The sequence below is a fragment of the Bos indicus genome, chromosome 21 (genome assembly GCF_029378745.1).
Source record: "Bos indicus isolate NIAB-ARS_2022 breed Sahiwal x Tharparkar chromosome 21, NIAB-ARS_B.indTharparkar_mat_pri_1.0, whole genome shotgun sequence".
Classification (NCBI taxonomy): Eukaryota; Metazoa; Chordata; class Mammalia; order Artiodactyla; family Bovidae; genus Bos; species Bos indicus.
In genome coordinates, this window is record NC_091780.1 from 42,709,469 (window position 1) to 42,736,850 (window position 27,382).

General features: G+C 37.3%; 1 protein-coding gene across 2 annotated transcripts in view; it reads left to right on the top strand.

The window, feature by feature from the left end:
• The window catches only part of ARHGAP5 (Rho GTPase activating protein 5), a 65,956-nt gene that overhangs the window by 20,454 nt on the left and 18,120 nt on the right, over positions 1-27,382 (top strand). Inside the window, exon 2 of one of the 2 annotated variants that reach the window (XM_070775422.1) lies at positions 7,948-8,095. In XM_070775422.1, coding sequence (XP_070631523.1) covers positions 7,948-8,095 — 148 coding nt within the window. The remainder of the gene's footprint in view (positions 1-7,947; positions 8,096-27,382) is intronic. The other variant, XM_070775423.1, reaches the window with a different exon arrangement.

Consider the following 27,382-nt stretch of genomic DNA (forward strand, 5'->3'; position numbering starts at 1 on the left):
AGATGGAAGTAGGTTGAAGAGTGAATGGGATGTGGAAAAGTATAGAGATTGTAAATGTAGATGACATCTTCAAGAAGTTTTTCTATGAAGAGGAGCAAGAATTGGGACAGTAGAGCTCAATATGGGATCAAAGGAGGGTTTTGTTTTTGTGTTTGTTTTTTAAAATGAGAGATAGTATATTTGTATATTCATAAGAATGACCCAGGAGAGGGATAGATGGATGAAATGTGAATTGAGGACATTAGGAAGAGAGAGGGTAGGTAGTGCTTGTAGTTACATGAGTTTCTTTGATTGCCCAACTTCTCAGTTTTTCAGCATGCTGTGATACGTTGAGAATCTGTGTGGGACAGAGTATGTAAGAAAGGGAAAACTCAAATTGGAAGCTACTGGGGAAAAATTTGATTTCCTATCTCTTTCCTTTTTGAAAACAGGATTACAATTTATGTATTGTAGACAGTTTTTTTTTTCCATAAGCATAATTTTTAAGATCTTGATTTTTTTTTTTCTGGTTACACAAGTAATCTTTGTCTTCTCAGAAAGCATTTTCTTTACAAAAGGAACTGTACAACCTACAGTGAAAATTCTGTGTAACCTCACCCCAACCTTTTCTTTCTTTCCTTTTTTACCATCCTCTAAACTTAGAGGATTGTTGTCAATACTTTAGTATTTGTTTTTTAATTTTTTCTATAATATTAACATAAATGATTTACTTTGGAATGAGATTATATATCTGGTTCCTGAACTTTAGCATATATTAGTATATATAAATCTGTTGAAATCAACCTTCTTAATTCATCTTTGTTATCCATAATTTTGGTATACTTGATCTGACAAGAACTAAAGGAGATCATTTAAAAATTTCTGTTTCCTTAGAGGTACATATTTCTGCTATAGTTTGTTGCTACATGATGGGTTGAATTCTGGATAATTATCATGTGAGTCTCTTTTGTATGGTTCAAAGCTTTTTGCTTTGAAGACAGCAGCAGAGTTAACATTGCTCTTGTAAAAACAAAAATGATTCTTTTTTCCATCATTTTGTTTTCAACTTTTAGGAGTGTCTGTTAAAATGACATGTGGTTAGTCGTGTTTAGTTTTGTTTTGTTTTTTTTTTTTTTACCAAGTCTGAGAGTCTTTTATAACTTACCTGATCTTATTCCATTTAGATATTAAAAAAAATTTTTTTTTTAATCTTCGTTTTTGGCTGTGCTGGGTCTTCGTTACTGCATGGGCTTTTCTCAGTTTGCAGGTGGTGGGGCTACTCTCTAGTTGCGGAGCTCGGGTTTCTCATTGCAGTTGCTTCTCTTGTTGCTGAGCTTGGGCTCTAGGGCACGAGGCCTTCCGTAGTTGGCGGCAGTAGTTGTGGTTCCTGGGCTCTATAGAGAACAGACTCAGTAGTTGTGGCGCACGGGCTTAGTTGCTGCGAGTCATGTGGGATCTTCCCGGTCCAGGGATTGAACCTGTGTCTTCTGCACTGGCAGACGGATTCTTTACTACTGAGTTACCAGGGAAACCCCCATTTACATTTATTTTTATGTTTCAGTTTGCTTTTTTCTTATTTTCTATTTTTATTTTTCATCAGCAAAAAAAAAAAAAGAAGAGAAAGGAGCTATTAGTTTATTTGAGGCTTCCTTTTATCTTTAAGTTTATATTGAATCCCAACTTCAGTTTAACATCCTTAATCCTTCATAGTATATTGTGATACCCTGTTGCATATTAACATAATTACTTTATCTTTTACTCCCCACCACCTTTTTTAGGATAGGTTGAAGCTTTTGGTTCTGGCCTACTAGTTGTTTAATTTTTACATTCTGTACATTGACTCATAAAATTACAGATAATATTCTGTTTAGTAGCTGTACCACTGTAACTCAGAATTAGTTTTGTGTTTAAGTGTTTATTTTTATGTTTTTCAAAGCACACATTTTCCAGATGTAAGTTCTTTAATACTGATGATGTTTCATTGTGGTTTGATTGAAGTATAGTTGATTTTGAATGTTTTATTAGTTTCACATGTACAGCAAAGTGATTCAGATATTATGTATGTGTGTGTATATATATATTTTTCATACTCTTTTATCTTGTAGCTTATTACAAAGTACTGAGAATAGTTCCCTGTGCTATGCAGTAGCTCCCTGTTGGTTACCTACTTTATATATACTAATAAATATATATATATAAATCCTAAACTCCTAATTTATTCCTGTGTCCCCTGTTCTCCACCCAATGATGTTTCATTATGTGATTAGGATTTGTAAGAAAGCAGTTTGAGAGTGCTATTATTTAAATATTAATTATTATGTATTTGAGAACTTTATAGTTCCTTTTAGAGTTGCTTATTACCCATAATTTGGATGACACACTAAGTAAAGAATCCTTGACAAATCTTTTTCTCATTTCCTATAGAAATGAGTTTTCTGACTTTTTAGGTTTTCATGAGACCTTTGAGGCTAGCCTGATATTTTTTCACCATTGTTGGTCATTGGTTTCTTCTACCTAAATGCTTTTTAAGATTTCTGAAGCTTTCCAAGTCTGCAGCATATCTGTAACTTGATGGTTTATTCCTATTTTTTGTTTATCTTCCTTGGTGCATGATGAGATTATTCTGTCTGCAAGTTAAATTCATTATTTCAGAAGAGACCTTGACTTGTACCTTGACTTTGTACCTTTCTCTTCTTTACGAACAGTATTCCAGGTCATTAAAGTATATTAATGAACAAAGCAGATAAAAATCCCTGCCCTTGTGTGGAGCTTAAATTGTAGCAGGCATATGATGATGATACATGAGAAAATCATATAGTGTTGTGGATAGGAAAAGCAGTGTAAGAGGAATTGGAAGTTCTGGGCAGGAGACAGGCCATAGATTACAATTTTTAATAGTCAGTTTTTAATAGTGTAGGCCTCATTGAGAAGGTAGAGGGAACAGATGTAAAATTAGGAGCATATGTTGCATGCTGAAAAAGCAAGTAAGCCATGTAGTTGGAGGAAAGGAAGTAAAATGAAGGAGAAGGTACAGGGAAATAAGGTCGGAATAAAAAGAGGCAGAGTTCAAGGCATGCAAGATTGTATATGCCCTTAAAGGCCATTATTTGTGGAGTCATTATCCTGGTTGCTTTATTGAGAATGGTTTGTAAGGAATGATGGTAGAAGCAGGGAGGATTGATTAGGCAGTCAACACAATAAGATGGTTAAGATGTGGGTAATTGCTGTATCATACATTTGAAAGTAGGATGTGAGAAAACAAGAGGTATCAAAGATGACTCCAAGATTTTAGTCTGGCAACTGAAAGGATGGAATTGTCAGCAACTGAGATGTATATAGAAGGCTAAACATGGAGTGCATTTTAAGGAAATACATCATTAGGAGTTCAGTTTTGCACATGTTAGGAAATGTCTCAGACATTCAAGTGAAAATGTCAGGTAGAATGTTCCAAATGAGTCTAGAGATCAAGAGAAAGAGCTGAGCTAGAGGTATTGATTTGGGTTATCAGCATATGGGTGACATTACCAAGAGGGTGATTATAGATATTGAGGAAAAAAAGACAGGGACTGAGGCCTGGGGTGTTGCCAGTATTACAAGGTTGCCAAGAGGGACCAGCAAAGGAGACTAATAAGGGGAGGACAAGTGAGATAACAAAGGTAGTCTCCTGAAGTCTGTTCAAGAGAATAACTGTTGAAAGGTTAAGAGGAGAGCTGAAAACTGACTATTGCAGAACGATCATTTATAATATTAGTAAGAGCAGATTTAGTGAAGTGATGAAAGTGATTAACTTGAAGTGAAGTCAAAGTCGCTCAGGTGTGTCCGACTCTTTGCGACCCCATGGACTGTAGCCTGCCAGCGTCCTCTGTCCATAGAATTCTCCAGGCCAGAATACTGAAGTGGGTAGCTGTTCCCTTCTCCAGGGGATCTTCTCAACCCAGGGTCCTCCCGCATTGCAGGCGGATTCTTTATCATCTGAGCAAAAGATTAATTTGAGTACATATAAAAGGGAATGGAGAGAGAGGGATTAGAGACAACTAGTATAGGTGATTTATGTGGAGTTTATTGTTGAGTTGCTCAGTCATGTCTGACTCTTTGTAACCCCATGGACTGCAGCACACCAGGCTTCCCTGTCCTTCACCATCTCCCAAAGTTTGCTCAAACTCATGTGCGTTGAGTTGATGAGGCCATCCAACCATCTCATCCTCTGTTACCCCTTCTTCTGCCCTCAGTCTCCTTCTGCCATCAGGGTCTTTTCCAATGAGTTTGTTCTACGAAAAGGAATTCTCATTCTGGAGCAGTTACTCACAGGGAGAGGAAGATGAAGACTTCTTTTTAAAATGGGAGCAAAAGTGGTTTTTGGTGTGTGTCAGAGAAATGATATAGTTGAAAAGAGGACTCTGATGATCTTTTCCACTTTATTCTGATATTTTGAATCATTGAGTGTTTTACCAAAGAGGGTATTCATTTCTTTAATGGGTTTTTTCTTTACTTTCTTTACATCTTACCTATGGTTGTCTCATTTCTTCTTTCATCTTTTATTTCAAGAATCCCATCTTAAAGACAATAGAGAAGTCCAAAATTTCTTGTTTCCTAGATTTATTCTTTGAAAACTACCTCCACTGTTTCTTGCTACCAAAGTTTTCTTCAGTTGGTTGATTACCTGTGAATTGAGGTATTGTGTTTTTTTCAGTGTTATTGATTATAGTATTTACTTCAGGATGTTGCTTAGTTTTTCTCCTTTGTTGTGTTGCTGATACTGCTGAAGGGGAAGAGCCAGTTCTGTAAAGAGCTATTTATATACCTTTTTGTGTTTACTTACTCTAATGATAGTTTTTAATATCTGCTAGACACTTAATTAGTAACATTGTTCATATTATTTGTGAAATGGAATGTTTGTTTTACTAGATATGCTTTTGCAGACATGAGATTTACCTAAGTGGCCAGAAAAAAAGACCATGGGTATTTGTATTTGAGCAGAAATTAAGATTTATATGTAATGATGAATCAGAAGTTGAATTATCATAAATCAGATTTGTTTTCTTACTAACACAATTATTTAATTGGGGGCTGCCACTTCTGACTAATGATTGGTCAAAAGCTATAGATATAAATGACCAAATAACCATATGCCCCATCTTTTTTCTTGCATTTCAGAAAACCTTGATGGCAATAGAAGTTGTCATCATCTAGCCTTAGACAGTTTAATTTATGAAATAGATTTTATAGTATATAAATTATTTTAAATTGGTATAAATTTGAAGCTATAGATTAGCAACTCTTAACTAAGGGTTGTATATTAGAATTATGTAGTTTTTCAAAATTCACATTTTTAAAGAACTCTCTGACGCGATTTTTGTTCCTAAGAACTGTCAGTTTATAGAGCTTCCCTGGTGGCTCAATGGTGAAGACTCTGCATGACAATGCAGGAGACATGGGTTTGATCCCTGGTTTAGAAATATCCCACATTCTGTGGAGCAACTAATCTTATGCACTACAACTACTGAAGCCTAGAGCTTCAGTACCTAGAGCCTGTACTCTGCAACAAGAGACGCCTCTGCAATGAGAATTCCTTGCACCACAACTGGAGAGTAGTTCCCGTTCGCAGCAACTAGAGAAAAAGACCAAATGCAGCCTAAATAAATAAAAGATCTGTCACTTACAGAAAAAAGTCACAGACATTTTTCTTCATCATAAAAGCTAATATAGGAGTGTCTAATTCAAAACAGCTTTCCTACACAGAATTTTATTTTGTAGCAGTTTAAATTAGTAGAAAAATTGGTAGTCTCGTAAGTTTTTTATGCATTTTTTCCCCTACAGTGTGTGTGACCTGTAACTCGATTGTCAAGGCGGTTAAATGTTAGTAAATTATCCCTTTAGAGTTTGCCAGAAATTCCATGCTATAAGCCACCTAGCCTTTCATTCCCTCAGATTAGTGGTGTTGAATCTGCAGAATTGAGTAACTTGCCTTTGTACATTTATGGACCTTGGGAGATATCCCCTCAGCATAACCCAGAGAAATCTAACCCCAATTTTAGTAAAGTGTTCAGAATTTAGATTGGTTCCTAAAGGGTAGTATGAAAAGCAAATTTCTTAAGAGTTGATTGGAGCAGTTAGGACTAGCTACTTACTTTTCTTACAACTTTTTCCTTTAGTTGACATTTCAGATTAAGATCTTTTATTTCTGTTGCTGCTACCAAAGGCTAGGCATTGCTGTTATCATTAATCTGCTTAAATGTAGTCTTTTTTCACCACTTGTATTATCATTCTAAACAAAACACCCATCATTGCCTTAGTTTTTACTTTTCTAATCAAATGGTGCTTCTAGTAGTTTGCAGACTAGAAAGCATCTTAATGCTCCTCCTAAGAAAGACGACAACCCAACCACTGTATCCCTACCTCAGCTCATTTCTGCTTTCTTGCACATTGTTTTGTTTTGGTGGTGGTGGTTAGTGGAAGGATCGTCTAAGGAGTAGAAAGAATCCACACTACTTGACTTGATGGGCTAGGTCTTGAGCCAGGTCAAGTACTCCAGTGCTTTGATGGTGACATTCCAAACACCTAGTTATACTGTGTGTAAGCTGTATCACCAGAGTGATGGTATATGAAAATTTAAAAGTTGGATTTCATGAACTCTGGATGTTGCTAGGTAGAGCAGCCTCAAATTGAAATGAAAGAAAGGATTTAATTGACTGTTAGTTGCTCAGTTGTGTCTGACTCTTTGCAACCCCATGGACCTTAGTCCACCAGGCTCCTCTGTCCGTGAAGTTCTCCAGCAAGAATACTGGAGTGGGTTGCTGTTTTTTCCTCCAAGGGATGTTCCCGACCCAGGGATCAAACCTGGGTCTCCTGCATTGTAGTTGGATTCTTTACCGTCTGAGCCACCAGGGAAATTGCGTAACTCGGAACTTGAAAGAATATTGAAAGGTCAGTCCATCCAAAGGAGAGATTCCGATGGGAAGAATCGGAAATTAAAATGAGGGCTGTTGCTTTAAGTGTTGAAACCTCAGCCTGTGCTCCCTTTCTGCCCCCCCCCCCCCCACACACACACATTTTTCTGATTAGAAATAGCATGTTTTTATCTGATTTGTAAGTCAGTTAAAATACTCATGACAAATATAAATACACCCTACTTAAGGAAGACTGACTCAGAATCTCCTTAAGGGTTGAATTTCAGGCAGTATTTCCTTAGTTTTTGAAATGTTCATTCCCTGGTTAAGAAGCTATTTTCTCCCAGTGCAAGATTGAAGTTAAACTTTGAAAATCCTTATGTAACTTTTTACTATTGTGAAAATGTTTTGTTCATTGCTAATAAAAATTACCTTTTTGGGTGCCTAGTAAAATGTTTTTAATAGACTAAATTAACATCTCATTTCCCACTGGGATGTTACTTTCTTTTATAAAAAATATCTTAATGTTTAAGAAATATTCAATAGATAGTATGGAAGAAAATGGGGAAATAAGGCATAAATGATGAAACTATAGACACTCATGGAGTTGCATAGCTTCATTATATAATCAATAAATAAAACTATGTTATGCTTACTAGTATAGCTATGCACAAAAATCTCACTTGGAACTTGTCAAAGACCAAATAACAAATGCAGCAATTAACATACCACACTTGAACTGTGAATTGTGTGATGCTTACTCCTTGTTTTTCCTTTTCATTGGCATTGAAAAATGATCTTTTCTAATTTTCCTGCCTATCCAGTTTTCTCTTATTTTCCAAAGAGAACAGTTTCTTCTGTTCAGCCATTTTTTGTCTGTTCACTTTCATCTGTTTCTCTTGGTCAAGTTGCTGTTTATAGCAGAATTTATTTATTGAATGCCATATTGATGGACATTAGGTTGGATGTAACTTTTAGATATTTCTTTTGATACAAATTGTGTATTTATATTGCTTGATACTAATGTTATTTTAAAGGGAATTAATTAAAATAGTTTTAACTTAAATATTTTTTCTTATAGCAGAAAAAGAAAACTAAGAACTTCAATCCACCAACACGTAGAAATTGGGAAAGTAATTACTTTGGGATGCCCCTCCAGGATCTGGTTACAGCTGAGAAGCCTATACCACTGTTTGTTGAAAAATGTGTGGAATTTATTGAAGATACAGGTAGGATAGAAGTTACCATTGCAAGACATTTGATTTAAAATTTATGCTACTATTTAATCATAGGTATGATTTAAGGTAGTAGTTTGAATGTTTTCAAAATGTTTAAGACTGATACTATTTTTTAACTCATTTTACACATGAATTTTTCCTTTTAAAATTCATAGCAATATTTATGAATGCACAGGAGGTAGCTTGTTTGTGATGTTATTATTTATTCAGGAGCACTAGCTTAATATGGTTTATATGGTTTGAGTTGTATTTGTAAGGCGTGTGTAGATATCCTCACTGTTTTAAAAACAAGCCTGCTCTTACGTCTGTTTCATCCAATGAATCTGTTGGACTAGTCACAGTTGAGGAATATAGGCAGAATATTATGTTTATGTGCATTTAAAATGAATACAAGTTAACCATGAAACTGTAGTGATCTGAATAGACTACAAAATTTAATGGTTTGAAAACATGAGCTAATTTCATTATAGCTCTATTTATTCTTAATGACCTCTTTTGATAAGCTTTTTTTTTTTTTTTAATAAAAAAGTTAGGCGAATGTCTTATCTAGAAAGCTCATTTTTACTTCAGTGTAAATGGTGAAATTACATTAATTGATTTTTAAATGTTAAATTAACCTGAGATTCCTGGGATAAATACCACTTGGTCTATGTGTTATTGCTGGACCCAGTTTGCTAAAATGTGAAGGATTCTGCATTCTAAGAATTAACAACTTATAGTTTTCTAGCAGTGCCTAGAAAATCCCATGGACGGAGGAGCCTGGAAGGCTGCAGTCCATGGGGTCGCTGAGGGTCGGACACGACTGAGCGACTTCACTTTCACTTTTCACTTTCCTGCATTGGAGAAGGAAATGGCAACCCACTCCAGTGTTCTTGCCTGGAGAATCCCAGGGACGAGGGAGCCTGATGGGCTGCCGTCTATGGGGTCGCACAGAGTCGGACATGACTGAAGTGATGCAGCAGCAGCAGTGCCTTATATCTGGTTTTGGTATCAGGGTAAAGCTGGCATCACAGACTGAGTCTGTTTTCTGGAAAAGATTGTATAGAATGGTAATAGTTCTTTATTAAATTTTGGAGAATTCACCAGCGAAACTATCTGGACCTGGAATTTTGTGAGGAGGCTTTTAACTATAGATTAAATTTCTTTAATGGATATAGGACTGTACAGATTTTCAATTTATTCAGTAAGCATTGACTGTGTCTTTCAGGGAGTTTATCCTTTTCATTCAAGTTGCTATAAGGTGGTGTATAAAATTCCATATCATACTTTTGATGCCTCTTCTTTTGTTTTTGGCATTACTAATTTCATTTTTCCTTCTTGTTAGAAGTTTGTCCATTTTATTGATCTTTTCAAAGAACCAGCTTTTGATTTTATTGATTTTTTTTTTTCTCTTTTGTCCATTTCTAAACTCAGTGAATTCTACTTCTTCTTTACTTCTTTTTGCTTTCGATTTTTTTTATAGTTTCTTAAGGTATAAACCTAGATTAATGATTTTGTCCAGTCTTCTATACTGTTTAGCATTTTAAATTTTCCTGTAAATATTATTTTAGCTGTACACCAAGGTCTTAATGCTGTTTCCATTTTCATTCAGTTCAGGATACTTTGTAATTTATTTCCCTTTTGACTTTTTAATTTAACACATTAATTTTTATTTCAGATGTTTTCCAGATAACTTTGTTATTCATTTATAGTTTAATTTTGTTGCAGTTGAAAACAGTTTGACTTCAGTGTAACTTTATTGAGACTTGTTATTTATAGCCCAGAATGTGGTCTGTTTTGAAGAGTGTTCCTTGGGACCTTGATCAAAATGTTTATTAAGCTATCGGATGAAAGATTCATCCAATGTCAGGTCAAGTTCTTTGAGAATATTGGTCAAATCTTATCTGTCCTTACTGATTTTCTTGTTGACTTGTTTTTTTTAATTGAGTACTGTTAAAATCTTTAATCATGATTGATAACTTGTCTGTTTCTCCTTTGAGTTGTGTTAGCTTTTGCGTTATGTGTTTTGTAATTTCTTTAGTTTCACATATATTTAGGTTTATGTCTTTTTTTATGAAATAGTATCTTATGATGCATTCTCCTTGTTTTGAAGCCTACTTAATCTAAAATTAATGTAGCAAACTGCATTTTCTTTCTTTTTTTCTATGAAGTATGTTTTTTTAATCCTTTTAATTGTATCTTCTTATTTAATGGAGTTTCTCATGGACTGAGTCTGACAATCCACTCTTCTAAGTGGAGTATTTATTAGATCATTGGCTTTTTATGTAATTATCAATCTAATTGGTTTTAAATCTTCTGTCTTGTTTTTATTTATTTTTTGTCTAGTGTGAACATTATTCCTTTTCTGTTTTTGCTTTCTTTTGGATAAGCTGAAAACTTTTTTCTCTTATTTTAACGCCAGCATCCAGTTACAATGTTTATCTGTTAGGGTTATTTTAAGTGGTACTCTCGAATTTTAAATACATATCTTTAATCACAATTCATCTTTAGACAACATTACACCAGCATAATGTGTACCTTAAGAACCTTGGAACAGTACATTTAACCTTCCAATCCCTTTTTCTATTGTACACTTTAAATTTACAATATGTTTTAAGTATCATAGGATATGTTCATAATTTTTACTTTAAATAAGTAATTATCCTTATTTTTGAAAGGTTTTCTTAAGTTATAATCCTCTTAGAAAACAGCTTTATAAAAATATAATTCACATAATCTACACTCTACCCATTTAAATTGTACAGTCCAGTGGTATATTTGTATGTTCACAGAGTTGTGCAAGCATCAGCACATTCAATTTTAGAGCATTTTCATCACTTCCAAAGTAAACCCCATCCATTAAGCAGTCAGTTCCCCATTCTCCATACTCATCATCCCTTAACTTTCTGACTCTATAGATTTACCTATTCTGGTCTTCTTCTTTGCTTTAACATAGTGTTTTATAGCATCCACGTTAGCATCTCTCAGTACTTCATTTTTTAAAATAATTTTTATTTATTTTTGGCTGTGCGGGGTCTTTGTTGCTGTGCGCATTACTCTGTAGATGTAGGGCGTGGGCTTCTCATTGTAGTGGCTTGTCTTGTTCCTGAGAACTGGCTCTAGGGCACGCAGGCTTTAGTAGTTGCAGACGTGGTCTTTGTAGTTGCAGCTCCCAGGTCCTAGAGCACAGGCTCAATGGTTGTGGTGCATGGGCTAACTCAGCAGCATGTGGAGTTTTCCCAGATCAAGCCCTGAATTCATTTCTTCTGCATTGGCAGACAGACTCTACCACTGAGCCACCAGGGAATCCCCATGCATTTTTATTGTTGAATAATGTTCCATTGATGCGAATTTGTGTTGATTGCCACTTTTTGACAACTCTGAATGTTGCTGCAGTGAACACTTATGTACCAGTTTTTTGTGTGGACACATTTTTCCCTCCTTCGAGTATACATACCTAGGAGCAGAATTTCTAGATCATAGGGTACGTATGTGTTAATCGCTCAGTCATGTCTGACTCTTTGCGACCCTGTGGACTGTAGCCCATGAGGCTCCTCTATCCATGGAAGGAGTGGGTTGCCATTTCCTTCTCCAGGGCATCTTCCTGATCCAGGGATCTAACCCGGGTCTCCGGCATTGCAGGCAGATTCTTTACCATATGAGCCACTAAGGAAGCCCCTATGTTTAACCCTTTGAGGAATTTTCAGTTGTTTATTGGCCATTTGTATATCTTTGGAAAGACATCTTTTCATATACTTTGCCATTTTTAAGTTCAGTTGTTTATCTTAGTGTTGAGTTGAAGAGTTCTTTATATACTCTAGATACAGTTCAGTTCAGTCGCTCAGTGGTGTCCAACTCTTTGCAACCCCATGAACTGTAGCATGCCAGGCTTCCCTGTCCATCACCAACTCCCGGAGTTCACCCAAACCCGTGTCCATTGAGTCAGTGATGCCATCCAACCATCTCATCCTCTGTTGTCACCATCTCCTCCTGCCCTCAATCTTTCCCAGCATCAGGGTCTTTTCAAATGAGTCAGCTCTTCGCATCAGGTGGCCAAAGGATTGGAGTTTCAGCTTCAGCATCAGTCCTTCCAGTGAACACCAAGGACTGATCTCCTTTAGGATGGACTGGTTGGATCTCCTGGTAGTCTAAGGGACTCTCAAGAGTTTTCTCCAACACCACAGTTCAAAAGCATCAATTCTTCGGCGCTCAGCTTTCTTTATAGTCCAACTCTCACATCCATACATGACCACTGGAAAAACCATAACCTTGACTAGAAAGACCGTTGTTGGCAAAGTAATGTCTCTGCTTTTTAATATGCTGTCTAGGTTGGTCATAACTTTCCTTCCAGGGAGTAAACATCTTTTAATTTCATGGCTACAATCACCATCTGCAGTGAACAAGTTGCTTTCAAATACGATTTGCAGTTTTTTTCCCCCAAATTTCTTGTTGGTATCATTTGAAGCACAAAAGTTGTAAATTTTGATGAAATCTAATTTTTTTTTGGTTACTGTGTACATGGTATCATATCTAAGAAAGCTTTGCCAAAGCCAAGATTACAAACATGTATTCCTATATATTCTTCTAAGAGCTTTTTTGGTTTTACCTGTTATATTTAGGTCTGTGATTCATTTTGAGTTAATTTTTGTGTGTGGTACAAGGAGGCATCCCAGCTTGATTCATTTGCTTGTGCATATCCATTGTCCAAGCACCATTTATTGAATTACCTTGACATTCTTTTTGAAAATCACTTGGCTATAAATGTGAGTAGTTCTTCCACTTATATTCCATTGATCTATATGCCTACCCATTTTTGTCTGTACCAGTTTGTTTTCAATATTTTATCTCTGGGGTTATTTTTGAAACCAGGAAGTTTAGTCCTCCAACTTTGTTCTTTTATTTCTAGGCTGTTAGATTTTTTTCTTTTCAGTTTTTTGGATTGCTCCTCATCTTCTGCATGATATTTACCAAAAAATCTGTTTTTCTTTCCAGTATTCCTCTGTATATGATGTGTTACCCTCTCTCCCTCAATTCCCAACTGCTTTTAAGATTATTCTGTTTTTTGCTGAGTTTTTTTATTAGCATATTAGGTTTTTTTTTTTTTTTTTTGGTGTGGGTGTGTATTCTTTGGGATTTTCTATGTATATAAGGTCATACCACTGTGAATAGGGATAGCTTTACTTCTTCTTTTGAAATTTGGTTGTCTTTTGTTTCTGTGTCTTGCTCTGGCTTGAACTTCCAGTGTAATATTGAATAGCTGTGGTGAAAGCAGGCATTGTTGGTATTCCTTACTTTAGAGGAAAGCTTTCTTTCACCATTATCATGTTAGCTCTGAATTTTTCATAAATATTCTTTATCATGTTATAGAAGTTTCCTTCTGTATTAGTTTCCTGGAGTTGTCAGAATGAACTCCCACAAACTGGGTAGCTTAAAACAATAGAAATGTATTTGCTGACAGCCTAAAGGCTGGAAATCTGAAATCAAGATGTCAGTTGGGTCATGCTCCCTCAGAGACTGGATAGAATCCTTTCTTGGTTCTTTCTGGCTTCTGGTGGTGTCTATCAATCCTTGATATTCCTTGGCTTACAAGTAATAATGTTACTCCATTCTGTCTTTGGAGTTCTGGCTGTATCTGCCTTCTTAGAAAGATGCTAGTTGTTGGGTTAAGGACTCACCCTCATCTTATATGACCTCATCTTATCCTAGCTGATTGTAGTGGTCTTGTTTGCAAGTAAGGTCCCTTTCTAAGGCATTGGGGGTTATGACGTCAACATATCTTTTGGGGAGACTAAGTCAATCCATAAAACATTTTATTCCTAGTTTGTAGAGTATTTTTTATTGTGAAAGGGTGTTGGATATTGTGAAATGATTTTTTGTGTCAGTTGATATAATCATGTGGGATTTTTTCTTTCATTCTATTAATGTGAGTTGCATTATCTTTTTGTTATGTTGAACCACATTTGCATTCCTGTGATAAATCCCACTGCCTCATGGTATATAATCTTTTTAATGCTGTTGCATTCAATTTGCTGTGTGGGTGCCCAGTTGCGTCTGACTCTTAGCCCACCAGGCTTCTCTGTCCAAGGAGTCTCCAGGCAAGAATACTGAAGCAGGTTGCCATTCCTTAATGTAGGGGATCTTCCCAACCCAGGGGTCAAACTTGCATCTTTTGCATCTCCTGCATTTGCAGGCAGTTTCTTTACTACTGTGCCACCTGGAAAGCCCTTCAGTTTGCTAGTGTTCTGCAGAAGTTTTTTGCATCTGTATTCCTAAAGAATATTGGTATATAGCTTTCATTTCTTTTGGAGTCTTTGGCTTTAGTATTGGGGTAATACTGACCTCATAGAATGAGCTAGGAAGTGTTTCTTCCTTTATCTTTTTATTCTTTAGAATATTTTAAAGCTAGTTTTCTCTGTTATTAAAGAGCTATCTTCAGGAACTTTTGAAGCATTTCTATGTTAGAGATTTTCTAAAATTTTTTCTTGATTTTAGTCTTTCAGTTTTATGTTTTGTTGCCAGTGTATCTCCTGCTGCTTATAATTTTATTTTGCATTTCCAGTTTACAACTTCTAATTTGTTGTGAGTCAGGAAAACATATGGCAGAATTAGTCTAAGTTGTGTTTTTGGTTAGGTTGAATAGAATCTGTGGGTAAACAGGAGGTATTCCTCCTATAAAGAAAACAGTATATTTTAGTGCAGGGGTTTGTAACATCTTTTTGGTTATTTATAATCTTTTTTATTTGCATTTTTTAAGTTATGATAGGTTAGGGGATGAGATGACCAAGTTCCAGATAAATCAGGAATTTCTCTCACTATCCTAAAATTTATATTTGCATGTAGATGTAGTTAATCTGAAATGCCCTCATTATTACAAATTACAAAGAAAAGATTACCTCTAAAGCTTAGAGGTTATTTTTCTGCTCAGATTATGTTAGAAGCATGAGTGTCTCAGTGAGGTTCTTTAAATATTGGTCTGAAAATTATGTTGTTCCAACACATCAATGATAAATGAAATAATTGAGGTGAAATGAGTATAAATGAATCTCTGTTTTTTTGGTAAAATAAAGGTTACTATAACTTTGTTTTTATTTATACTTCATCATTCCCACTTGCCTTTTTGAAGAACTCCTACTCATTTTCATTGATCTAAATAAATAACTTTTTCACTGAATGTCATTGCCTTTTATCGTCTGTGCTTCCTTATCCTACCTATATATCAGTCCATTTTTATATTCATTCCTTTGCATATCTCATCAAACCCCACCATGTTATTCTCTTGGCAAACCTCAACTTTGATTAAACTAACTCTCTGCCTTCTCTGTAATTGGACGAGAAAAGTAGATCATGGCTGTAGAAAAACATAAACCATGCATTTCACGTTAAATATGTGACCACAAATCTGAAGTAATCATCCAGTGTTTTCTTTATTTCTAAACATTTTGAAAATTTTTTGAACCTTCAGAAATGTTACAAGGATAATATTATGAAGCATCCACATAACTTTCATCTAGATATACCAGTTTTGGGGGAGGAGGTTACCACATTTCTCCCCAACCTTTTTTTTTTTTGGCTAAACCATTGGAAAGTTACAGACACCATGTACTTCATTCTTGAATCTTTTAGCATATATCTCCTAAGAACATTTTCTCCACATAACCACAATATAAATAACACCTTTGGGAAATAAAACATTGATAAAATCTTACTTTTTAATATTTTGTTTATAAGCAGATTTCCATTATTATCCTAGTAATGCCCTCTTACAGCTTCTTTGTTCTTTCAGTTTAGGATCCAGTCAAGGATCGTGCATTTGCATTTATTGTTATGCATGAAATATGTCTCTTTATCTTTCCTTAATCTATAATAGTTCTCTAGCCTTATATTTTCTTGACACATTTTTTGAAAATTCTTAAGTTTTTTTTCCCAGAATGTTCCTAAATTTTGTCTGATTCCTGGTCAGATTCAACTTAAACACTTTTGGCTGGAATTCTACATAGGGCTGAGATATCTTTCTTTGATGCATCACACTAAGAAACATATGATGCTATTTCCTAAAGGACTTCTTAGGTTGCTTTGGAAATTCTAGACTTTTAATAACCTTAACAGTGTCAGATAATGCTTAAAGTTGTGATCATTGACATCTGACTTTAATGATTCAAGAGTGACTTGTTTATTCTTGATATAGCCAAGAATTATAAATTAGCCCTTAAAGCGTTTCATGAGATAATTTTAGTATGCCTGTGTCTAGCAGAAATTCCTTAAGGATTTCTAGTATATTAATAAATGGCCTTTTGTGTTGTCTGGCTTTGAAACATATTTTTTATCTGTTAGCAAGAACATTTTCTTCTTGAAAGTAGCTGGTCATTGGGGTACAGCTAATCCTTTCTTTTTGTTTTTTTGAACACCATAGCCATTAGACCATAATCTCTAAGAGATTAGGGACCTGTAGCTCCTAAAACTGGGGGCACATATGATTAAATCTTTATTTAATGTTTAAAAATGAACCCTAGTTTCTTTTAATAACCTTACATGTGTGTCCTTTGTGCCAATAGTAACACAAGAGTGATATCTTTTTAAGTCTTTATTTTCCAAAATAGAATTAGCATTTATTATTTTTTCCTAAAACGAGTGCATGACCATTGCAAAAGATAGTGTGGCTTTTTATAATTTAAATTTATATCAGTTCAGTTCAGTCGCTCAGTCATGTCCAACTCTTTGTGACCCCATGAACTGCAGCACACCAGGCCTCCCTGTCCATCACCAACTCCCGGAGTCCACTCAAACCCATGTCCATCGAATTGGTGATGCCATCCAACCATCAAATCCTCTGTCGTCCCCTACTCATCCTGCCCTCAATCTTTCCCAGCATCAGGGTCTTTTCAAATGAGTCAGCTCTTTGTATCAGGTGGCCAAAGGATTGGAGTTTCAGCTTCAGCATCAGTCCTTCCAGTGAACACCCAGGACTGATCTCCTTTAGGATGGACTGGTTGGATCTCCTTGCAGTCCAAGGGACTCTCAAGAGTCTTCTCAAACACCACAGTTCAAAATCATCAATTCTTCTGCACTGAGCTTTCTTTATAGTCCAACATCCACATATGACCACTGGAAAAACCACAGCCTTGACGAGATGGACCTTTGTTGGCAAAGTAATGTCTCTGCTTTTTTAATATGCTGTCTAGGTTGGTCATAACTTTCCTTACAAGGAGTAAGCGTCTTTTAATTTCATGGCTGCAGTCACCATCTGCAGTGATTTTGGAGCCCCAAAAAATAAAGTCTGACACTGTTTCCACTGTTTCCCCATCTGTTTCCCATGAAGTGATGGGACCAGATGCCATGATCTTCGTTTTCTGAATGTTGAGCTTTAGGCCAACTTTTTCACTCTCCTGTTTCACTTTCATCAAGAGGCTTTTCAGTTCCTCTTCACTTTCTGCCATAAGGGTGGTGTCATCTGCATATCTGAGGTTATTGATATTTTTCCCGGCAATCTTGATTCCAGCTTGTGCTTCTTCCTGCCCAGCATTTCTCATGATGTACTCTGCATATAAGTTAAATAAGCAGGGTGACAATATACAGCCTTGACATACTCCTTTCCTGATTTGGAACCAGTCTGTTGTTCCGTGTCCAGTTCTAACTGTTGCTTCCTGACCTGCATACAGGTTTTTCAAGAGGCAGGTCAGGTGGTCTGGTATGCCCATCTCTTTCAGAATTTTCCACAGTTTATTGTGATCCACACAGTCAAAGGCTTTGGCATAGTCAATAAAGCAGAAATAGATGTTTTTCAGGAACTCTTTTGCTTTTTTGATGATCCAGCGGATGTTGGAGATTTGATCTCTGGTTCCTCTGCCTTTTCTAAAACCAGCTTGAACATCAGGAAGTTCACTGTTCACGTATTGCTGAAGCCTGGCTTGGGGAATTTTGAGCATTTCTTTACTAGTGTGTGAGATGAGTGCAACTGTGCGGTAGTTTGAGCATTCTTTGGCATTGCCTTTCTTTGGGATTGGAATGAAAACTGACCTTTTCTAGTCCTGTGGCCACTGCTGAGTTTCCCAGATTTGCTGGCATATTGAGTGCAGCACTTTCACAGCATTGTCTTTCAGGATTTGAAACAGCTCAACTGGAATTCTATAACCTCCACTAGCTTTGTTCATAGTGATGCTTTCTAAGGCTCACTTGACTTCACATTCCAGGATGTCTGGCTCTAGGTGAGTGATCACACCATCGTGATTATCTGGGTCGTGAAGATCTTTTTTGTACAGTTCTTCTGTGTATTCTTGCCATCTCAATATCTTCTGCTTCTGTTAGGTCCATACCATTTTTGTCCTTTATCGAGCCCATCTTTGCATGAAATGTTCCCTTGGTATCTCTAATTTTCTTGAAAAGATCTCTAGTCTTTCCCATTCTGTTGTTTTCCTCTGTTTCTTTGCATTGATCGCTATGTGTTTATATCTTTAAAAAAAAAATTTTAGATTTATAGCAGAATCAAGAGAGAGATTTCTCATTTACCCCGTCTCACACATGAAACTCTCCCCAACTCCCATCACCAACATCACTCCCCAAAATGGTACATTTTTTACCAAGGATAAACCTGTGCTGATACATGAATATCACCCACAGTTAATAGTGTACATTAGTGTTTACTCTTGGTGTTGTATATTTTATTGGTTTGGACATATGTATAATGACATACCCATCACTACAGTAGCATAAAGAGTGTTTTTACTGCCCTAAAAATCTTTGGTGCTCTGCCTATTCATCTCTCTCTACCTCCCCCACCCCTGGCAACCACGTACCTATTTATTGTTTTACCTTTTTATTTTACCTTTTCTACAATGTATAGTTAGACAATAATCCAATATGTGCCCTTTTCAGATTGGCTTCTTTTACTTAGTAATACGCATTTAAGCTTTCTCTATGTCTTTTCATGGGTTAATAACACCATTCTTTCTTGACATTTCATTGTCTGGATGTACCACCATTTAATTATCCATTTACCTTCTGAAGAACAGCCTGTATTCTTCCACATTTGGGCAGTTATGCTATAAACATAGCTATAGCTACAAAATAAATGCTGTAAACACCAGTGTGCAGATTTTTGTGTAGACATTTTTCATTTCCTATGAGTAAATTAACAAAGAGCATTATTGCTGGATGGTATGGTAGGAGTGGGCTTGCTCTGTGGCTCAGCATTAAAGAATCTACCTACAGTGCAGACGAGAAGGCTTCAATGCCTGGGTTGGAAGTATCCCCTGGAGGAGGAAATGGCCACCCACTCTGGTATTCCTGCCTAAAATATCCTATGGACAGAGAAGCCTGGTGGGCTACAGCCCAACAGGTTGCAAAGCGTTGGACATAACTGAGTGACTGAGCACACGTGGTAAGAGTACCTTTAGGTTTCTTTGTTTGTTTTTTTTTGGCCTACCTTGAGGCTTGCAGGATCGTAGTTCCCCAAACCAGAGATTGAATCCAGGCTCCTGGCAATGGAAGCTCAAAGCGTACATTTAGTTTTGTTAAAAAACTTACAGGCCGTCTTCCAGAGCATCTAGACCATTTTGCATTCCCAGCAGCAGTAAATGAAAATTTCTGTTCTCCACATCTTTGTCAGCAGCAGCAGGTGTTGTCAATGTTCTGTATTTTGGCATTCTAATAGTGATGTCTCATTGTTTTAACTTGAAATTCCCTAGTAACATATGATATGGAGCTTCTTTTTATATTTATTTGCTATCTATATATCTTCTTTGATAAGGTATCTATTAAGGTCTTTGGCCCATTTTGCAGTGGAGTTGTTTTCCAGCAGCAGCAGTATATTTTGGATAGCAGTCCTTATCAGATAACATGTTTTGTTAATATTTTCTCCCAGTCTGTGACTTATCTTCTAATTCTCTTGATGTTGTCTTTCACAGAGCAATGACTTTTAATTTTAAGGAAGCCCACCTTATCAGTATTTTTATCACAGCTTGTGTATTTGAGCTTATATCTAAAAAGGCATCACCATACCCAAGGTCATCTAGGTTTTTTTTAATTATGTTGTCTTCTAGTAATTATATAGTTCTCCATTTTACATTTAAGTCAGTGATCTATAAACTTGACAATCAGTTTGTTGATAACCATAAAATAATTTCCTGGAAATTTGATTGGGTTGCTTTGAATCTATAGATCAAGCTGAGAAGAATTGACACCCAAATGGTATTTGTCTTCCTATCCAAGAACATGGTATATCTTTCCGTTTACAGTTAATCTTTGAACAGCATGAGTTTGAACTGTGTGTGTCCACTTACACTTGGATATATTTCCGTAGTAAATAATATATTACTAAACACAATCCATGTTTGCTTGAATTTGTGAATGTGGAGCAACAGTGGATACAGAGGACCAGCTATAAGTTATACACGGACTAGCTCCTGCATTGCTCAGAGGTCAGTTGTATTTAGTCCTTTGCTTTGACTCATCAGTTTTATAGTTTTTCTCATACAGATCTTGTATATATTTGTTAGATTTGTACTTAGGTATTTGTGCTTTTCATGCTGTTTGTGTTCATGGGGTTCTTGGAGTGGTTTGCCATTACCTCCTCCAGCCAGGAGGCTTATCGCTTCTCTACAAATAGCTGAGGAAAGAAGAGGAAAGCACTGGAGAAAAGGGAAGGATACACCCAACTGAATGCAGAGTTTCAGAGAATAGCAAGGATAGATAAGAATGCCTTCTTGAATGAACAATGCAAAGAAGACAATAGAATGGGAAAGACTAGATATCTTTTCAAGAAAATTGTAGATATCAAGGAAACATTTCATACATAGATGGACATGATAAAGGACACAAACAGTAAGGACCTAGCAGAGGCAGAAGAGATTAAGAAGAGATATACAAAATAAAAAACACTGAAGAAATATACAAAAAATCTTAATGACCCAGATAACCACGATGGTATGGTCACTCACCTAGAGCCAGACATCCTGGAGTGTGAAGTGCAAGTGGGCTTTAGGAAGCATTACTACAAACAAAGCTAGTGGAGATGATAGAATTCTAGCTGAGCTATCTAAAATCCTAAAAAATGATGCTGTTAAAGTGCTACACTCAATATGTTAGCAAATTTGGAAAACTCAGGACTGGCACAAGACTAGAAAAGGTCAGTTTTCATTCCAATCCCAAAGAAGGATAGTGCGAAAAACTGTCAAGCTACCATACAGTCGCATGCATTTTGCATGGTAGTATGGTTATGCTCAAAATCCTTCAAGCTAGGCTTCAAAAGTACATGAACCAAGAACTTCCAGATGTACCTGCTGGGTTTAGAAAAGGCAGAGGAACCAGAGATCAAATTGTCAACATCTGCTGGATCATAGAAAAAGCAAGGGAATTCCAGAAAAACGTCTACGTCTGCTTCATTGTCTACGCTAAAGACTGTGTGGATCACAGCAAACTGAAAAATTCTTAAAGAAATGGGAATGCCAAGACCACCTTACCTGTCTTCTGAGAAACCTGTATACAAGTCAAGAAGTAACAGTTAGAACTTTATGTGGAACAACTGACTGGTTCAAAATTGGGAAAGGAGTACAACAAGGCTGTATATTGTCACTCTGCTTATTTAACTGTATGCAGAGTCCATTATGTGAAATGCTGGGCTGGATGAATTACATACTGGGATGAAGATGACCGGGAGAAATATCAGCAACCTCAAATATGCAGTCATTTCTCTAATGACAGAAAGTGAAGAGCAACTTCACTCTTGCTGAAGGTAAGAGAGAGAGAAAAAACTGGCTTAAAACTCAACATGCAAAAAACTAAAATCATGGTATCCAGTCCCATCACTTCATGGCAGACAGATGGGGGAAAGGTGAAAACATTAACAGATTCTATTTTCTTGGACTCAAAAATCATCATGCACAGTGACTGCAGCCATGAAATTAGGACACTTGCTCCTTCCAAGGAAAGCTATGAAAAACCTAGACAGCATATTAAAAGGCAAAAACATTAATTTGCCTACAAAGGTCCATATAGTCAAAGCTGTGGTTTTTCCAGTAGTCATGTACAGATGGACCATAAAGAAGACTGAGCACTGAAGAATTAATGCTTTCGAATTGCGGTCCTGGAGAAAGTCCTTTGGACAGCACAGAGATCAAACCAGTCAATCCAAAAGGAAATCAACCCTGAATATTCATTGGAAAGACTGATGCTGAAGCCAAAGCTCCAGTACTTTGGCCAGTTCATGTGAAGAACTGACTTACTGGAAAAGACTGATGCTAGGGAAAGACTGTGGACAGAAGGACAAGGGCAATAGAGTATGATATGGTTGGATGGCATCGCGGACTCAATTCACATGAATTTGAGCAAACTCTGAGAGATAGTGAAACATAGGGAAGCCTGGCATGCTTCAGTCCGTGGGGTTCTTGGTTCACATGCTGTTCAAGCCTGGCTTGAAAGCTTTTGAGCTTTACCTTGCTAGTATGTGAAATGAGCAAAATTGTGTAATAGTTTGAGCATTCTTTGGGATTGGAATGAAAAATGACCTGTTCTAGTCCTGTGGCCATTGCTGAGTTTTCCAAATTTGCTGGCATATTGAGTACAGTGCTTTAATAGCATCATCTTTTAGAATTTGTATGTATTAATATTCTTCATTTTTTAAGTCACCATTCTCCTGGTTTTCTATGGTTCTTTGTTCATGGCTTCCTATAAAGAAATAGAGGAAAACAACAGAATGGGAAAGACTAGAGATCTCTTCAAGAAAATTAGAGATACCAAGGGAACATTTCATGCAAAGATGGGCTCGATAAAGGACAGAAATGGTATGGACCTAACAGAGAAGAAGATATTAAGAAGAGGTGGCAAGAATACACAGAAGAACTATACAAAAAAGATCTTCACGACCCAGATAATCACGATGGTGTGATCACTGACCTAGAGCCAGACATCCTGGAATGTGAAGTCAAGTGGGCCTTAGAAAGCATCACTACAAACAAAACTAGTGGAGGTGATGGAATTCCAGTTGACCTGTTTCAAATCCGGAAAAATGATGCTGTGAAAGTGCTGCACTCAATATGCCAGCAAATTTGGAAAACCCAGCAGTGGCCACAGGACTAGAAAAGGTCAGTTTTCATTCCAATCCCAAAGAAAGGCAATGCCAAAGAATGCTCAAACTACCACACAGTTGCACTCATCTCACATGCTACTAAAGTAATACTGAAAATTCTCCAAGCCAGGCTTCAGCAATACGTGAACCGTGAGCTTCTGATGTTCAAGCTGGTTTTAGAAAAGGCAGAGGAACCAAAGATCAAATCACCAACATCCGCTGGATCATCAAAAAAGCAAGAGAGTTCCAGAAAAGCATCTATTTCTGCTTCATTGACTATGCCAAAGCCTTTGACTGTGTGGATCACAGTAAACTGTGGAAAATCCTGAAAGAGATGGGCATACCAGACCACCTGACCTGCCTCTTGAGAAATCTGTATGCAAGTCAGGAAGCAACAGTTAAAACTAGACATGGAACAAACAGACTGGTTCCAAATCAGGAAAGGAGTATGTCAAGGCTGTATATTGTCACCCTGCTTATTTAACTTATATGCAGAGTACCTCATGAGAAATGCTGGGCTGGATGAAGCACAAGCTGGAATCAAGATTGCTGGGAGAAATATCAATAACCTCAGATATGCAGATGACACCACCCTTATGGCAGAAAGTGAAGAGGAACTAAAAAGCCTCTTGGTGAAAGTGAAAATGGAGAGTGAAAACGTTGGCTTAAAGCTCAACATTCAGAAAACAAAGATCATGGCATCTGGTCCCGTCACTTCAAGGGAAATAGATGGGGAAACAGTGGAAACAGTGTCAGACTTTATTTTTTGGGGCTCCAAAATCACTGCAGATGGTGACTGCAGCCATGAAATTAAAAGACACTTACTGCTTGGAAGGAAAGTTATGACCAACCTAGATAGTATATTCAAAAGCAGAGACATTACTTTGCCAACAAAGGTCCGTCTAGTCAAAGCTATGGTTTTTCCTGTGGTCATGTATGGATGTGAGAGTTGGCCTGTGAAGAAGGCTGAGCGCCGAAGAATTGATGTTTCTGAACTGTGGTGTTGGAGAAGACTCTTGAGAGTCCCTTGGACTGCAAGGAGATCCAACCCGTCCATTCTGAAGGAGATCAGCCCTGGGATTTCTTTGGAAGGAATGATGTAAAAGCTGAAACTCCAGTACTTTGGCCACTTCATGCGAAGTGTTGACTCATTGGAAAAGACCCTGATGCTGGGAGGGATTGGGGGCAGGAGGAGAAGGGGACGACAGAGGTTGAGATGGCTGGATGGCATCACTGACTCGATGGACGTGAGTCTGAGTGAACTCCGGGGGTTGGTGATGGACAGGGAGGCCTGGCTTGCTGCGATTCATGGGGTTGCAAAGTTTGGACACTACTCAGCGACTGAACTGAACTGAACTGATAGCTCTTTGTGCATTTTTAAAGGTTAAAGTCTTTGTCTAATAAGTGCAGTGACTGGGTTTCCCCATAGGCAGTTTCTGTTAATATTTTTTCCTAGAATGGACCATACTGGCTTTTCTGTGCTTCTTAAATTTTTTGTTGAAAATAAGATATTTAAATATTTTAGCATAGTGAAACATAGGCAAGCCCTTGTGCTCTTTTTTCTGGGAGCCATCAGACAAGTTAAAATTTACAACTATATTTCTTTACAAACAAGATCTGTGTTCCTGCCTCTGACACTTGCAGCCAAAACCCCAAGTGCAGTCTACCTTCCTCATGGTCGTTGCCAGTCTAGGCTATGGCGAGTAGTAGCTGGGCAGTTTAAAGCTTATTTCTTCTCCAAAACTTGTAATGGTGGTTGTAATTTTTTTAGTAGATTCCAGAGTTCTGCAGAAGTTGATTCTGATACACTGTGGCTGCTCCTTAGTTGTTTTTGACTTCCCTGGTGGCTCAGATGGTAAAGCATCTGCCTATGATGGAATGGGTGAATTTAACTCAGATGACCATTATATCTACTACTGCAGACAGGAATCCCTCAGAAGAAATGGAGTAGCCATCATGGTCATCAAAAGAGTCCGTAATGCAGTACTTGGATGCAGTCTCAAAAACAACAGAATGATCTCTGTTCATTTCCAAGGCAAACCATTCAATATCACAGTAATCCAAGTCTATGCCCCAACCAGTAACGCTGAAGAAGCTGAAGTTGAACGGTTCTATGGAGACCTACAAGACCTTTTAGAACTAACACCCCAAAAAGGTGTCCTTTTCATTATAGGGGACTGGAATGCAAAAGTAGGAAGTCAAGACACACCTGGAATAACAGACAAATTTGGCCTTGGAATATGGAATGAAGCAGGGCAAAGACTAATAGAGTTTTGCCAAGAAAATGCACTGGTCAGGGCAAACACCCTCTTCCAACAACACAAGAGAAGACTCTACACATGGACATCAACAGATGGTCAACACCGAAATCAGATTGATTATGTTCTTTGTAGCCAAAGATGGAGAAGCTGTATACAGTCAACAGAAACAAGACTGGGAGCTGACTATGGCTCAGATCATGAACTCTTCATTACCAAATTCAGACTTAAATTGAAGAAAGTAGGAAAAACCACTAGACCATTCAGGTATGACCTAAATCAAATCCCTTATGATTATACCCTGGAAGTCAGAAATAGATTTAAGGGCCTAGATCTGATAGATAGAGTGCCTGATGACTATGGACTGAGGTTCGTGACATTGTACAGGAGACAGGGATCAAGACCATCCCCATGGAAAAAAATTCAAAAAAGCAAAATGGCTGTCTGGGGAGGCCTTACAAATAGCTGAGAAAAGAAGAGAAGCAAAAAGCAAAGGAGAAAAGGAAAGATATAAGTATCTGAATGCAGAGTTCCAAAGAACAGCAAGGAGAGATAAGAAAGCCTTCCTCAGCAATCAATGCAAAAAAATAGAGGAAAACAACAGAATGGGAAAGACTAGAGATCTCTTCACGAAAATTAGAGATACCAAGGGAACATTTCATGCAAAGATGGGCACAATAAAGGACAGAAATGATATGGACCTAACAGAAGCAGAAGATATTAAGAAGAGATGGCAAGAATACACAGAACTGTACACAAAAGATCTTCACGACCCAGATAATCATGATGGTTTGATCACTGACCTAGAGCCAGACATCCTGGAATGTGAAGTCAAGTGGGCCTTAGAAAGCATCACTATGAACAAAGCTAGTGGAGATGATGGCATTCCAGTTGAGCTATTCCAAATTCTGAAAGATGATGCTATGAAAGTGCTGCACTCAATATGCCAGCAAATTTGGAAAAGTCAGCAGTGACCACAGGACTGGAAAAGGTCAGTTTTCATTCTAATCCCAAAGAAAGGCAATGCCAAAGAATGCTCAAACTACCACACAGTTGCACTCATCTCACATGCTACTAAAGTAATGCTCAAAATTCTCCAAGCCAGGCTTCAGCAATACTTGAACCGTGAACTTCTGATATTCAATCTGGTTTTAGAAAAGGCAGAGGAACCAGAGATCAAATCGCCAACATCCGCTGGATCATCAAAAAAGCAAGAGAATTCCAGAAAAGCATCTATTTCTGCTTCATTGACTATGCCAAAGCCTTTGACTGTGTGGATCACAATAAACTGTGGAAAATCCTGAAAGAGATGGGCATACCAGACCACCTGACCTGCCTCTTGAGAAATCTGTATGCAAGTCAGGAAGCAACAGTTAGAACTGGACATGGAACAACAGACTGGTTCCAAATAGGAAAAGGAGTACGTCAAGGCTGTATATTGTCACTCTGCTTATTTAACTTATATGCAGAGTACATCATGAGAAACGCTGGGCTGGAGGAAGCACAAGCTGGAATCAAGATTGCCAGGAGAAATACCAATAACCTCAGATATGCAGATGACACCACCCTTATGGCAGAAAGTGAAGAGGAACTCAAAAGCCTCTTGATGAAAGTGAAAGTGGAGAGTGAAAAAGTTGGCTTAAAGCTCAACATTCAGAAAACGAAGATCATGGCTCTGGTCCCATCACTTCATGGGAAATAGATGGGGAAACAGTGGAAACAGTGTCAGACTTTATTTTTCTGGGCTCCAAAATCACTGCAGATGGTGACTGCAGCCATGAAATTAAAAGACGCTTACTCCTTGTAAGGAAAGGTATGACCAACCTAGATAGCATGTTCAAAAGCAGAGACATTACTTTGCCAACAAAGGTCTGTCTAGTCAAAGCTATGGTTTTTCCTGTGGTCATGTATGGATGTGAGAGTTGGACTGTGAAGCAGGCTGAATGCTAAAGAATTGATGTGTTCTTTTGAACTGTGGTGTTG